Source organism: Panthera tigris, chromosome A1 (assembly GCF_018350195.1).
Source record: "Panthera tigris isolate Pti1 chromosome A1, P.tigris_Pti1_mat1.1, whole genome shotgun sequence".
NCBI classification, from domain to species: Eukaryota; Metazoa; Chordata; class Mammalia; order Carnivora; family Felidae; genus Panthera; species Panthera tigris.
In genome coordinates, this window is record NC_056660.1 from 220637112 (window position 1) to 220652356 (window position 15245).

Genomic DNA, 15245 nt, shown 5'->3' on the forward strand with positions numbered 1-15245 from the left:
CCTTATACAAATGATTAGGCATAGGCTAAAACATTTTAGATCACCATCTGAATAAAAAAATGATAGTTATAAGAATATACATGCTGTATAACTTAAATAGTGAGTATATTACTTATAAATATATATATGAGTATGCATATTCTTATATACATACATTGTATGTATACATTATTGGATAATTTATAGATCTCCAAGTCTATGTTCCTCTTCTATCAACTCTTGGACTCCAGTTTGAAAAACATTGACTTAAAGTGTTGCAATGAAAATGTATCGTCTTTTTTAGTCCTCCCCTGTTATTTATGTGTATCTTGTTACATACTATAATAGAGTGAATTGTACATGTGTTGAAGAAATTATCAGCAGTTCAAAAATTTTCTACATTACAAGATTTCAAATATATAGAAGGAATTAGAGCAAGCTATTTGTCTGCAAATCTGAAAGGATAATCAGTGATCCTATCCAACATTTAGCTGAGTAATACTGAATAACTCATTGAAAATCAGTCTGTTAAAATGATATACTCTACTACACATAACTGTAACCATCTGGTGTGCCAAAACTCTCCTCTGCTTTCAAATAAGAAGGCACAATGATGACCAAATACAGTTGATCCTTGAAAAACACGGATTTGAACTTCATGGAGGTTAAACCTCACATGTATTTTTTTTCACGAATACATAAACTTATAGTATAGATAAATACAATATAATGTTGTAAATGTATTTTCTCTTCCTTGTGTTTTCTTAATAATGTTTTCTTTTCTCTACCTCACTTTATTGTAAGAATACAGTATATAATACATAAACAGAGAAAATATGTGTTAATACACCTATTTTTGTTGTTGCTAAGGCTCTGGTCTACAGTAGACTATTAGTAGTTAAGTGTTGTGGGTGTTAAAAGTCATACACATATGTTCAACTGCTACAGGGGTCGGCCACTCTAACCCCTGCATAATTAAAGGGTCAACTGTGGATTAAAAGGTAAATGATGGAATCTCTGGGATATATACATGTATATATAAGTATTTAGCATGGATTTTTCTAATTTTTTTGTGTGTATTTAAAATGTTTATAATCAAAGAGTTGGAAGGAAGGAAGGAAGGAAGGAAGGAAAGGAGGGAGGGAGGGAGGGAGGAAAGAAAGAAGGAGATGAAAATGAAAAAAGAACCATAAGATTTTTCTTTAACTTTTCTGATGAAAAGTTACGCCGCAAGTATTTTTAACACGGGGCCATCCCTTTAATGGTGTTTTCTGTCTCTGTCTCTGTCTCTCTTTCTCCCCCCAAAAGCTCCATTCTGACTTAGATAAAGGAGAGGGCACTGTTAAATACACCCTCTCAGGAGACGGCGCGGGCACTGTTTTTACCATTGATGAAACTACAGGGGACATTCATGCAATAAGGAGCCTGGATAGAGAAGAGAAACCTTTCTACACACTTCGTGCTCAGGCTGTGGACATAGAAACCAGGAAGCCCCTGGAGCCTGAATCGGAATTCATCATCAAAGTACAGGACATTAATGATAATGAGCCAAAGTTCTTGGATGGACCTTACGTTGCTAGTGTCCCAGAAATGTCTCCTGTGGGTGAGTAGGCAAATCGAAATTTTGTCAGATGCTATGAGGCCTTTTCAACATTTATTTTTTGCAGTTTGGTGTAAACATCTTATTTGGAAGCCAGAAGATTATTCTTCCACTGTAAAGGATGCAATTATTTTCATTTTTCCCATTTTTTTTCTGGCTCCATCTAAATATATAAATAGATTCATAAACATGTAGGATATATAGCATTTACCCTATTTTCCAGTCCTTGCATTCACCTGAGCTCAAAGAATTCCTTGTAATTAAGTACAAAACTCACTTTGTACTAAAATTCATTATCATTGCAATTCCAGATCCCTACACAGGTACCTACCGTACCTACCAAATAGCAGATAGTAATTCATGGTTCACAGTAAATCATCCAAAGCATGTGTTCTATATTTGTCTGGAGTGGTCCAGAAAGGAGCGTGCTATAGATGGAGATTCCAGAAGGATGATATTGTTTCGTTTTGACTACAAGTAACCCATAGTAGTTACATCATCAAACCAGGAAGCAAGTATTATCGTGAACTCATTAGAATAAATTTACAATTCAGCTACCGTGTATATAAATTCATGGTATTAATTTATAGAATATAAATTCACATTTCAATATCAAGCTAAATTCAGAAGTTCTAAGATAATGTATTTTTGAGGTCAATGAATTAAGGATTATGGTTTTAATGATGATTTTAAATAACTTTTATTCCTCAGTCACCACTGCCAATCCCTTATTCTATTTCAAAGTAACTTCTGGTGTCTAGCACATTAGTAAGATAAAGCTACCCACCGCTCCCAGGTTACAACTTGAAACTCTTGTGGGGAGCCATTGCTAAGTTTCCTGTCTGACATTCCTCAGAAGGCTTCTGCTGGCCCTACAACCATCCCATTTTAAATATTAGTGTACAACCACAGGGCTGCAAATCTGTTATTCAGTTTTTGCTACATTTTTGAGCTGTTGCTTTTATATCGTGCTGATTGCTAGAAATTTAGAAGTACAATCGAGAAGAAGTAGATTTTATTAGAAAGTGTCCCTGAAAATTGGGATATTACTGGGAGAGTAAAAAAAAAAAAACAAAAAACGAAGGCACTATTTTGAGCAAAAGTAAGGTTTTTAAGAAGACATTGTTTTTTTTTTTTTGTTCCTAAATGGTTTAACCCAGGGCTTACTTCGTGTGAATTTGACACATTTATAAGAATTTATGACCCTCAGTGACTATTATAGAAACAACATCCCTTTTTAAAAAAAATTTTACTGTTTATTTTTTGATGGAGGGAGGGGCAGAGAGAGAAAGGGAGACATAGAAATCGAAAGCAGGCAGCACAGAGCCCTACATGGGGCTCGAACCCACAAACTGTGAGATCATGACCTGAGCCAAAGTTGCTGATTGAGCCACCCAGGCACCCCTATAGAAACAACATCCTTAAAGCAAACATACACATCCCTCTACATTATTAGAAAATTCTGTCTTATTAGATAGATAATTAGTTCTTTTGTTGTGCCAATTTGGATAAAGGGAAGGACTGCAGAGTCTGAACTTTATATAAAGAAGTTCACACCTGGAACCTGAAGAGAGAAATAAATCTGGAAAATCAGGGTAGGAAAGTGAGAAAACAAAGTGGTCCCAGCTTTTCCAGTATTGGGGTGAGACACAATTTGCTGTACTGCCTTGAGGTATCAGAAAGATCTAGGGAAGAATGGGTTTTTAAAAATGGTTTGCCGTATGACATTACTGAAGTTTCTCATTGTTTATTCAAGAAATTCCAGTAAATTCTTAAACTGAATTTCAACACACCCTCCCTGTTTTCATTTTTTTTTTTAACAATAATAAAGGAGTATTTCTTTTGAAGGTGACACCACACTGAATGCTATGGGTTCACCCAGGTATTATTGGACTACATTTACATAATGTGCTGTTTTCAAAGATATACTAAGAAGTTTAAACAACACTTATGAATTAAATATTAGAAATTAAGTATCTACCACGTACTGCTTTTGCCATTCCCCACAATCCTGTCTATACACATAACAAAACAACATAAGAGACCCAGTTGGGCTTGTGGCATTTGCTGTTTCTGCTTTTACATGACCAACCCAAAGCTAAGGAGAAATTTCCGCGCATCCATCCAGATGTCGCATCTATTCCTAGATCTCTGGAGCTCATTCCGCAAGCACACCCTTCTTACCACATGGAAATGGTCACTGTTGTAAATCACTTGTGATAACTCTTCGTTCTATTTTCTTTAACCGCCTCCCTTCTGGCAAATTCCTGCTTCTGCGTCATTTTCCTTGGGATATCAAAATTATTTTTGTTCAACACCAAATGGAGTTCACCATGATTTGTTAGACAGAATAACTATTGTCACAGCAAATCTTGCTGTCAGTTTTACAAATCTGTGTTTGAATATTCTCTAGGAAATAATTGTCCTTTCCCGATAACAGGCGACGTTGTTATTACAGTGTTGGAGAAGAATCAACCAATTTAAAAATAGATACAGTAAAATAGCTTATTTTGTGATACAAAAGATCAAGAAATATTGGCACATCAAAACAATTTATTATACAAATGTCATTAGCAATCATAGATTGTGCATCAGAAAATATGATGAACAATTAAACATGGAATGGAAATGAACTCAAGTGAAAATTACAAAGACTGTAACTATGCAAAGGGGAGTGGTGGTGAGCGAGGTGAGCAGAGATTTCAGAGCAAAATTAATATTTAAGACTTATCAGACTAGAGAATATATTTGGTTCCTGAAAGTTGAAGAAAATTCTAGTGAATATATTAATTGCTTAAGAGAAAGGTCACTTTGTTACCAACTTGTGCTCCATCCAGTATGCCACGGAAGTAATATTCACAGATAAAGTGCTTTTACTCTGACCCAAGGAAATTACTTAATGATCCAGATATTCCCCAACTCAGACTTTCTCCTTGGAGACAGATTTGGATGTTATGAATGTGGTCTTAATTCTTTAAGATCACTAGAGTAACAATGAATTACAGTAATGTTCTTCTGTAATACCAGTGGTCATGCATGGGTATGGTATGCAGTTTAAGTAACTTTTCCTAGAGAGCTGACAGGTGTAACATCTTTAAACCCTTATTTATACTTGTATCATCATCCTCTGCCTGAGCTAAGCCAAGCCATCTTGAGGCAGCTGATTGAGTTATTCATAACCCGGTCTCTATGACACGTTTGATAAATGCCAATTGTGAATCATAATTTATGCAATACGATCAGCCATTTCCTGAGCAGTAGTCAGCGGCCAGGTGATCCAACTCAAGATTTGTATTCCCTGTTTTAGTATGTAACCATTACAGGAATTTTGTGCAGTATTGTTTACTATTTGATCTTCATTTTTATACAAAAAATTAACTCCAATATCAGAAAGTAACTATGACTCTCGGACTCTTCAGAAACAAAGTTGATTGCAATCAGTTATACCCTTTGCTGGATTCTAAAATGTCTTTGGGACTTACATTTAGCTTTCAATCTTGGATGAGCTGGTTAAGACTTTGGAATGATTGTTTTATTCATTTTATTTTATTTTATTTTATTTTATTTTATTTTTTATTTTTTATTTTATACCTGAGAATAGGGGACCCTGCTTAAAACAAAATCTAAGGAATAGTATTTCTTATTCAGTGACTTAAAAGAAAAACAAAAAGTAGTATAAGTATAACCAAAACAAGGTACATCTAAAGAGAATTACACTGCTGGCTTAATTTAAAAATTAACATGTACTCTTTTTTTTCCCTATGAACTTTATTTTGTTTTACATGAAGTTTGGAGATATGTGCTATGAGTGAATTTTTGGTGGAGGTTTTTGAAGGCTTTTAAACAGAATATTTTGTACATGGCCATACTTAAACAGTCCAACACCGAGAAGGAAATAGTGAAAAAGGAGCCTATCCCTAATATTAATTTATTATACCATTATTATAATTTAGAAACATATAAATCTCCATAGTTTCTTTTTATCAAGAAATGATAAAGCAAATATATTATTTTACCGTATGAGCCATCCATGGCCACAGAGAACAGTCCTAAGTAGGAGTAAACTATCATTAGTGTCTGTGCCCAATAAGCAGAATTTTTGTCAGAAAGTTGGAGACAGAATGTTAGCTATTTTCTGTGAATAAAGACATTATCCATGTATAACCAAAATGTGATTATTAAAATCAGGAAATTAACATTAATGCATTATTGCAATGTGATCTTTAGGCCCCATTCAAGCTTCCTAAATTGTTTCAATATCTTACATTACAAAACTTTCTCTCTTTTTTTAAGTTTATTTGTTTTGAGAGCGAAAGAGAGAGGGAAAGCAGGAGAGTGTGTATAAGTGGGGGAGGGGCAGAGAGAATGAGGGAGAAAGAATCCCAAGCAAGTTTCATACCGCCAGAGTGGAGCCAGACATGTGGCTCAAACTCACAAACCATGAGATCATGACCTGCCTGAGCAGAAATCAAGTGTCAGAAACTTTACCAACTGAGACACCCAGGTTCCCCAAATAACAAAACTTTCAAGATGAAAATCCCATTTTGTCTTCCAATGCCATATCTCTTTAGTTTCCTTCAATCTGGAGCAATTCCTTACTCTTTCTTGATTTAGGGACATGTTTGAGTATTTCTGGCCAGTTATTATTTAGCATGTCCTTCATATTGGGTTTGCCTAATGTTTCCTCATGTACAAATTCAGGATATGCTTCTTTGTTAGGTACATCATAGACATGATGCTGTATTCTTGTTGTATCCCGTCAGATAGAACAGGGTTTTGATTTGTCTCATTACTAATAATGTTAATTTTTATTATTTGATTAATGTTGTGTATTAGCTATGCAGTGTGATCAGCCAACATAAACATTAGCCGGAAACTTATCAGTATGAAACAACAAACACTTATTATCTCACAGAAGCATGGATATCCAGAAGTGACTTGGGTGGGTACCTTCGGCTCAAGGTCTCCCTTGAGGTTGTAACCAAGCTATTGGCTGGGGCCATGGATGGATCTAATGGCTTAATTGGGAGGAGGTAGGAATTTGCTTCCAAACTTACTCATGTGGCGATTGGTGGACTTCAGGCTCTTGCTAGGTAGACCTTTCTCCAGGGCTACCTCACAACACAGCCACTGCCTGGCCTCAGGAAGAGCTATCTGAGAGAGCTAGAGAGAAAGGCATCTCTGATCAAAGCCACGGTCTATATTTATAACTAATATTTAAAGTGATATGCTATCATTTCTGCCATATTCCAATTGTTAGAAGTAAGTCCAAAGCACATTCTGGAAATGGGATTACCCGAGAGAATGAATACAAAGAAGCTGGGATCATTGAAGGCCCTCTTACAGAATGCCTACCACAGTTTACCCTCTGGACCCCACTGATTCATGTTGTATTATGCAGTATATACTCAGCCCTTTTTAGGACCCCAAAATCTTTTCCCCTCATTGCATGAGCTCAAAGTCCAGAAACTCATCATAGAATCAAGTGCAAGCATAAATGAGGTTCCTTACATTCATTTCTCCTTGATCTGAAGACTTGTGATGCTAGAGAAACCAGTTATTTAGCCCCATCCCCGCACCTAACGCACAATGGTGAGATAAGAATGAAAATATTTCTATAGACATTTCTGTTTCAAAAAAAAGAAAATGGGGTGCCTGGGTGGCTCAGTCGGTTAAGCATCCAACTCTGGATTTCAGCTCAGGTCATGATTTCATGGTCTTGAGATAGACCCCCTTCAGGCTGTGTGTGGACCCTGCTGGGATTCTCTCTCCCCCTCCCCCCTCTGCCCCTTCCCTGCGCTCTCTCTTTCTCTCAAAATAAATAAATAAATAAATAATTTTTAAAAAGAAGGAAAACGAACAAAATAAAGGTGTTACTGGCCCATCAAATTCCTGAAGTCTAGCTGGTAAATAGTAAAAGCTCTTTGATTGGGTTCAAGGCCCGACAATATCTGTCCATGGCTCTCACTTATACCACCTCAGCTCTTGGCTCTACCTTCTGAGCTGGCCTTCCTTTCTTGTGAAATGTAGCCAGATTTGCAAACACACAGCTCTCTTGGCTGGCTTCCTGCCAATAGAATTCAAAGGGTTCAAAGGCTTAATCTTACTGTACAGTCTCTGACTCTTTTTCTTCAGTTCACACTTTTGATGTATCTACATGCAGAACTCTATTTTGTCAGTAGTATGGGTATCCCATGAATCTTTTGGGGGCTCACTGAATTAGACAAAAAGTCTCTTCAAGAAAAATTCTCTCTACCTTGGACCCTACTGAGATGCCTGAGTGACAAAGTCTTTACGTGAATTAGAATCCTTATTGTTAGCTAGAAAGGATCTTTGAGTCATACTTACCCATTAATCTCTAAGGAGGGGAGATTTGTCTGACTAGATAGTAAGCCAACGGACCATCCTTGATCTATCTAAGGTCTTAACAAAAGGTTTCACAGTCACTCCATGACTTTCCTGTGTGCCCCGGATTTGATTTTTGCTTAGAGACCATTTCTTAATTTTAGCATCATTTGCCATCTGAGAAGACTAGGAACCTTCAAAACCAGCAAGACCTGGATCCCTTTTGTTTAAAAGTCACTGGGTCCATTTCTGTTGTTACATAAATACAGGGAACAGTTTTGCTGCAAAAGTTTTCTGTCTTAGCTGCTATGCAGTGACCCTCTAGTTTCCCATATAATATTCTCATTTTCCTGCAAGCCTCACATGCAGCACCTCCCAAGTCCAACATTCAATAGAGGGTGTGTTTGAGGCATTTTATACCGACCTCCTCCTCAAAGCCCACTGCCTAACTGTAAACAATTACCCCCTTTTAAGTGTTTGTTATAACACATCCCACTACCATGTACAAAATTGCTATTATCTACTACTGTATAACAAATTACCCCTGGATTTAGAGGCTTGAGACTGAAAGTATGTATTATCTCTTGGTTTATCTGGGTCATGAATTTGGGTTCAGCTTAGCTGGATGTCTCTGCATCAAAGTGTCTTGTGGATTTAGGGTCAAAGTGGCGGCAAGGAATATGGTTTTTCTGAAGATTCACCTGAATGGGGGATGTACTTCCAAGCCCAGTCACGTGGCTGTTGTCTTAGAATTGGTATCCTGTCTCTTCTGCTATATTTTATTTTATTTTTTTTAGGATCTGCTTGATAAAAGCCCATTTTACTCTCCGGGGAAAGGAATTAGCCAGAGGTGTGAATGTTGGAGGCAGGCATAACTGAGGTCCATCTTAGAGGCTATCTACATTAGACGATGATTCTACTGTAATGTCACTCTTTATCTTTTTGTAATTGTTACATATTTTGTTGAGAGATATTTTGAAACAAGAAAGATAACCTTGTCCTCATCGCACTTTCAAATGATCCATCTATTAGTTTATGTCAGTGTGGTCTCGAGGTCTTTCTTACTGTATTAAATTCGTTCCGATATATTAGCACCATTATTGATTTTAATATCACAATGTTAAAATATAACATGAATTAAACATAAAATATAACATGCACTTAACTGTAAAGTAAAAGTGAAGACACTTTAAGCTGATATTTGTGTCTTTTCAACATTACCTCTTAATTATTTGAATATTCCCTTCCTTTCTGGCCCAAAAATATATGTGGGACTTGTATTCAATTTTCCTTCCTCAGCTCTGGGAAGAGTGTCTTCTCCAAGAAGCTTCCCCCCATGCTCATAGAGAGTAATATTTAGGAGCCCAAATCTGGTTGTCATGTGTGTTCTTTGCTATTAGAAAAATCATTGCTCCCAGGCCCTCTCAGTGGGTACAGCTAAAGAATATATCTATATGCATATATGTACAAAATATTTATTTCTGTATCATTCTAAATATATTGAGAACCTTGATTTTATACCAATACTTCTTATTCTAATGTAACACCATGATTTATTTCATTTTTTTAACCCTCTAATAACTTACAGCTCTCTTTTGCAAGAGTGAGAAATCTGGCTGTCGTCATCCTTAATACATGTATTTTGTTCTTTGACCAAGCCCCCTGTAGGCCACCAATCTTTCACTGCCACTCAGCCTCCCAACACCTTGCAGATTCTCCAGTGACTCCACTTTGACTTTGAAAATCTGCACTGGCTGTTTCCGCTACCTTCTCTACCCCACCGTGGAGGTTTTGTGCATTTCACCAGGACTTCGAATTCCCATACCAGGCCATATTTCCCACATATAACATGCCTTCTTCATGCCAGCGGATCTCTGTGTGGACACCTTTCTCACTCTGCTCGAGTTTCAAAACCTTGTTCAGGTCTATTGTAGCTTTTGTCCAATTCTTCCACCCCGATATCCCTGCCAGTACAAAAATCTCTCTGCTCACCCTAGCGAGGCCTTAAGACTGAATTATTCTAGAAGATAAGCAAAGAGCAAGGGCTCTCTTTGATTCTTAAAGGAACTTAACATGTTTCTAGAAGTGATTATCTCTGGGTTGTATTTCCCATACGCATTAAACTGTGTTTAAATGAAGGGTCATTCATTTGATTTTAAGTTCCTTCGTAATTTACTCAGCTGAGTCCAAATTTTGCTATGAGAGGCCAAATATGACCTAGGAAGTAGTTGATAAGCCATGTTTGCGAAAATACTATTTTTTAAATTCCTTTTCCACATTGGAAAAATTTTCTATTCTTATATTCAATAAAATATATGTATATATATTTTGGGGGGGGTGGCTCAGTCGTTAAGCATCTCATGGGTTCAGGTCATGATCTAATGCGGTTTGTGGGTTCGAGCCTCACTTGGGCTCCGTGCTGATAGCTCAGAGCCTCGAGCCTCCTTCAGATTCTGTGTCTCCCGTTATCTCTGCCACTCCCAAGCACATGCTCTGTCTCTCTCTGTCTTTCAAAAATAAAGAAATGTTTAAAAAAAAAGAAATATGTGTATATATATATATTAAAATAAATATATATTTATTTATATATATTTCTGTATATATATATATATTAGAAGGCATGTCATATATATATATATATATATATATGCATATCTACAGAGAGACAGAGGACAAAACTCTGTTGTAACACATTCTATTGCAACATGTGGGTGTTAAACTTAAGAGTACAAATTCCTGCTCCACTCTTTCCATGGTTGTGAGTGCTTGCTCAGGTTATTTGTCCTCATTGTGCTTTGGTTTCATTACCTGCAAATGAGGAATAAAAAGACCTAATTCCCAGAGTTACTGCAAGTAGTAAAAGAGAGAACTTACATGTAACATTCGCTACAACGCCTGGATAAACACAATCAATATACAGGGACGGATCCTGTTAATAATTTGATGATCATTCTCAGGAAACGAGCAGGAGAATATGTAACGTGTAGCAGTCCTAGCTAATTATCCCTCCCCCTTTTTTTCAGGTAGTGCCCCCCTCTGACACATGAGCTCAATATTTACTATCATTTTTGAAACAAGCTATATACCAAGTCTGCTTAAAAGCCTAATAGTTTTTCTATCCCGATTTACATTTTCTTAAGTGTAGAGTAGTCTTTTGTCTTAATCTGTGGAGACAAGATGTTGATTTGTAAGAAACACCAATTATCACCTTACCCTTGTGCTTTCCAATCTGCCGAGCCGCTGTAACACATTTGATGAAATTGAGCAAGGCCTGGCGATCCCTCTGGTGTCAGCAGCGAAGTGTCCACAGGGCACAGCATGGCAGGACTATTTTCAGGGCCATAGGATGTTACGACTGTGTGTTCAGGGAGCATTTTATTCCTCCGTTTGATTCCTATGTTTTTATTAGCGGTACAATTGCAAAGGTAATGCTATTGACAGTTTTTGTGTGGCCTTGAGAGAAGTGTATGAATTGTTTTGGTAGCAGCCCAGTGACTCCCTAAACATAAACCATGCTGCACTGATAGTTGCTGTAGCAGCCACTGATCAGCAATAAATGTTAAAAATTAACAAGAAGTTCCTTTTTTTCCTAACCACCAAATGACTCTAAGCATTAAATATATGTTAGCAGGAGTTGCTTCTTGGCCACTGAGTGGTTCAAAACATTAAACATATTTTTAAAGTATTACTCTTTCCCCAGCCTCCAAGTGGTTGTAAACATTAAATATGTTTTATAAAAACTGCTTTGCCAGCTACTGGCAGGATAGCTATGAACATCATTTTTCTTTAAAGTTGCCTTCCAGCTGCAGGACTGTTTTTTTTGTTTCTTTCTTTTCTTATTTGCTCTATTCTATTTATTTTTTTCTACACAAAAGCAGGCAAGAGGGAATCTTGGCCCAATTGTCTCTTGCTTTATGATAAGTGATCACGGGAGCACGGTGACACCTATATAAAACCATGCCGGCATTAGGAGTTCTCGGAGGTTCAATTGCTTGGACTGGGTATTCCACATAGGTATCAGCTACATTTTCCAAACTAATTTTTGTGTCTGCTTTCCATTGTGCAAAGCATTGAGGTCTGAAGATGGGTATAAACTCAGCGTAGCATTAAGGAAAATAAATTCAAGCAACCAGACATGGATGGATTCTGCGCACTGATCAAGGTGAAAATATTCCATCAAGAGAACAGGCTCAAAGACAGGCAAAATGGCAGGACCAGGAAGTTAATGAGATCTTTAACCCAAACATGATGAAGGACTTGAAATCTATGTCTGCAAATAATTCAATGTGACAACTGCAAGCAATTCACACAGTGAAGCTCATGTCACTCTATGAAAGTCTATGCAGGACTTAGCCAGGAAATTGGTTTATTTTAACCACATTCACAATGAAAATCAAGTGTGGCACCTGAGTCAATTAGAAACATGAATCCGCTCTGCCGATCACCGGCACAGTAATTCATCATCAAGCCAGATAATTACCCAGTAAAGGTCTTATTTCTACAGGATCCAAGTGTTTACCAAGTCATATAAAATTGTATTTTGCCAAATGTTCTATTCTAGGTATGTGTGCAACAGATTTAAATATTTAGGGATTACCCATTATGTACAGGCACTTTTGGGTACAGGGGTTAGAACAATGAGGAAAACAGACAAAACTCCTGCCCTCAGAAAGTTTCTTTCCGACGATCCAGTGAAAGGGCAGCAAACTATGTTCTATGGGCTAGTCTGGCACATCAGCTGTTTTAGTGGAATGCAGTCACACTTCATTTACATATTGTCGGTGCCATTTCACACCACAGTGACAGTGCTGGCAAAAAACCATATGACCTGCAAAGACTAAAATATTTACTTTCTGGTTCCTTACAACAAGTTTGTTGAGCCATGAAATAGTGGATGGTGTATCAGAGGGAGTTAAGGTTAAAATTTTAAATAAATGTATGAGAAAGAAGAGTGTTTACCTTAGAAAATGCCTCCTCAAGGGGCGCCTGGGTGGCTCAGTCGGTTGAGCATCCGACTTCTTCTTCGGCTTAGGTCATGATCTCAAGGTCTGTGAATTCGAGCCCCACGTCGGGCTCTGTACTGACAGCTCAGAGCCTGGAGCCTGCTTCGGATTCCGTGTTTCCCTCTCTCTCTCTGCCCCTCCCCCGCTCATGCTCTGTCTCTCTCCTGTCAAAAATAAATAAAACATTAAAAAAAAAAGAAAATGCCTCCTCAAAAAGAAATAAAAATGAAAGAAAGAAAGAAAGAAAGAAAGAAAGAAAGAAAGAAAGAAAGAAAGAAAGAAAGAAAAAGAAAGAAATGGCAGGACCATAGGTAAAATGAAGAGTAGAAGCAAGTCCCATTTAGTTTGTGCTAAAAGAAATGGTTTGACTTGATTCTAGTCACTTATGCACTGTCTCCAAATATTAAAGGTTCACAATATAGTATTTTTTATTTCCCTGCAGAAGTAATTCTTCTCTCCATTATGTAACCATATATATGTATATTTTTTTAATTAAAAGAAAAATTTTAAAATGAAACTGAGAAGGTCAAAGAGAATAACCTCTAGATTGGGTTGAACCATTCCTTCTTTATATGATTTCTCAGGATTTGTTAAGTTCTTTGCCTCACTGGAATTTACTGGAAGCAAAAGTAAACACAACATCCAGTATTAATGGCTGTTGCCCAGTAAGTGTTACAGGAGACTTTCTCAGAAAGCAAGGTCCCAGTGAGTTCATCAAGGTTGGCACTATTTTCAGTCCTGACCAAGAAACTGAAACTTGTAGAAAAAAAAAATTCGTGGCTACAATTTTACAAATAATTAGCAAAAATGAATATGAAAATATGGTACAATTTGTTTAATTGGCAACAGTACTTGAAGAAGAAACATGTCAATTGAATTGTCGTCTGTGTTAATTTTGCCTCTGAGAAAAACATTGTAATGGGATAATTTCATGAAATGCTTTGATGGCAAGAAAGTGCCAAAATATGATTAGCTACTGCACAATTCAAATTAGACAAGAAAGCAATTGGTGGCAGCCTGAATACGGAGAGGTTTTGTTTCATGCCTTTTTCTTCTCTTTTTCCATGTGTTTAATCAAGGACATTTTGTTTGACAGTGAAATGATTTATACTGAAAACATTGTTATCACAAGAATTTAGTAGAAACTTCACTATAAAAGAAGACACACTTCCATTTTCTCAAATCTCTTAAAAAAATATAATTGCCATCTGAAAGAATGTGTCATCTTCATAGAAGTAATACTTTTTATAACTGGTATTAAGTCCCTATTTAGCTAAAGGCCAAATGAGAAGCAACTCACCCATACGATTATGTTTATATTTCTACTGTCAAATATATTCAGTTAGTATTTAAACTGGGTTATCTTTCATTATTTTTTATTTCTACTCAGTTATTCAGAATGGATATTCTAGAATTTTAAAAGGTCGTTTAAGTTTTGCTACCTATATTTCATATCCCCGGTTCTTTTAAAAAATAATCTGGTATATACCTAAACTAATAAAGGGGATTATGCACTCATTTTCTAGCAGATCTTAGCTTTGTACCAAAGGTTGCTTAAACACAATGTATAGAGATTCTCTTTTGTATTTTTTTAAAATAGGATTTATGTGTCACCTGAACCATAACAGATCCTTATGGCATATCACCAAGAACACTGTCTTCCTATGTTAATTCCTCATAACAGAAGCAGGTTTAGAGATTTTAAATGTGGGACAGCTATTAAACAGTTTTGAATGTTTTCTTATGATAATAAGATTCTTTTATTTGTTAAATAGCAGGAGAAAGGACTTTTCAAGATTATTTTTTCCGTGCATACATTTACTTCTCAAGAGGGTGGCTTATGGAAAGTATCTTAAAAAGAACTAGTACAACTGGAAAAAAAGGAAGTTGAAAGAGTGTTCACTGAACACTGGGAAGAAATAATTGTCTTAATTGCAGAAAAGCAGAATATTATAGTGAAAACAAAATAGGCTTTGGAGTACCAAAGGTCTGGATTCAAGCTTTGCTCAAGTACGGGGGAATATTTAGATAAGTGTTTCCTTTTGGTAAAGCTCAGATGGGGAGCACTGTTTTTATAAGGATGGAAAGAGATACCACTTGTCAACAAAAAAACAACCAAACAAAACCAAAAAACCAAACCTGAGAAGGGTTTCAATAAATACTAGTCACTGACTCCTCCTTTCCTTCAGCAGCTTTTTCCATGGGGTTTTCAATTTGGAGCAGATAAGAGCCTTTGATTACTTTTCTCTCTTCATCTTTGTAATTACTCTTAGCAAATCACATAAGGATATTTCCAAAAAACATCTCCTTTCAGTATT

At 36.6% G+C, this 15245-nt stretch overlaps 1 protein-coding gene across 1 annotated transcript in view; it reads left to right on the forward strand.

The window, feature by feature from the left end:
- The window catches only part of CDH12 (cadherin 12), a 291099-nt gene that overhangs the window by 93504 nt on the left and 182350 nt on the right, over positions 1–15245 (forward strand). Inside the window, exon 3 of the mRNA XM_007075935.3 lies at positions 1288–1582. Within this exon, the coding sequence (XP_007075997.1) occupies positions 1288–1582 (295 nt within the window). The remainder of the gene's footprint in view (positions 1–1287; positions 1583–15245) is intronic.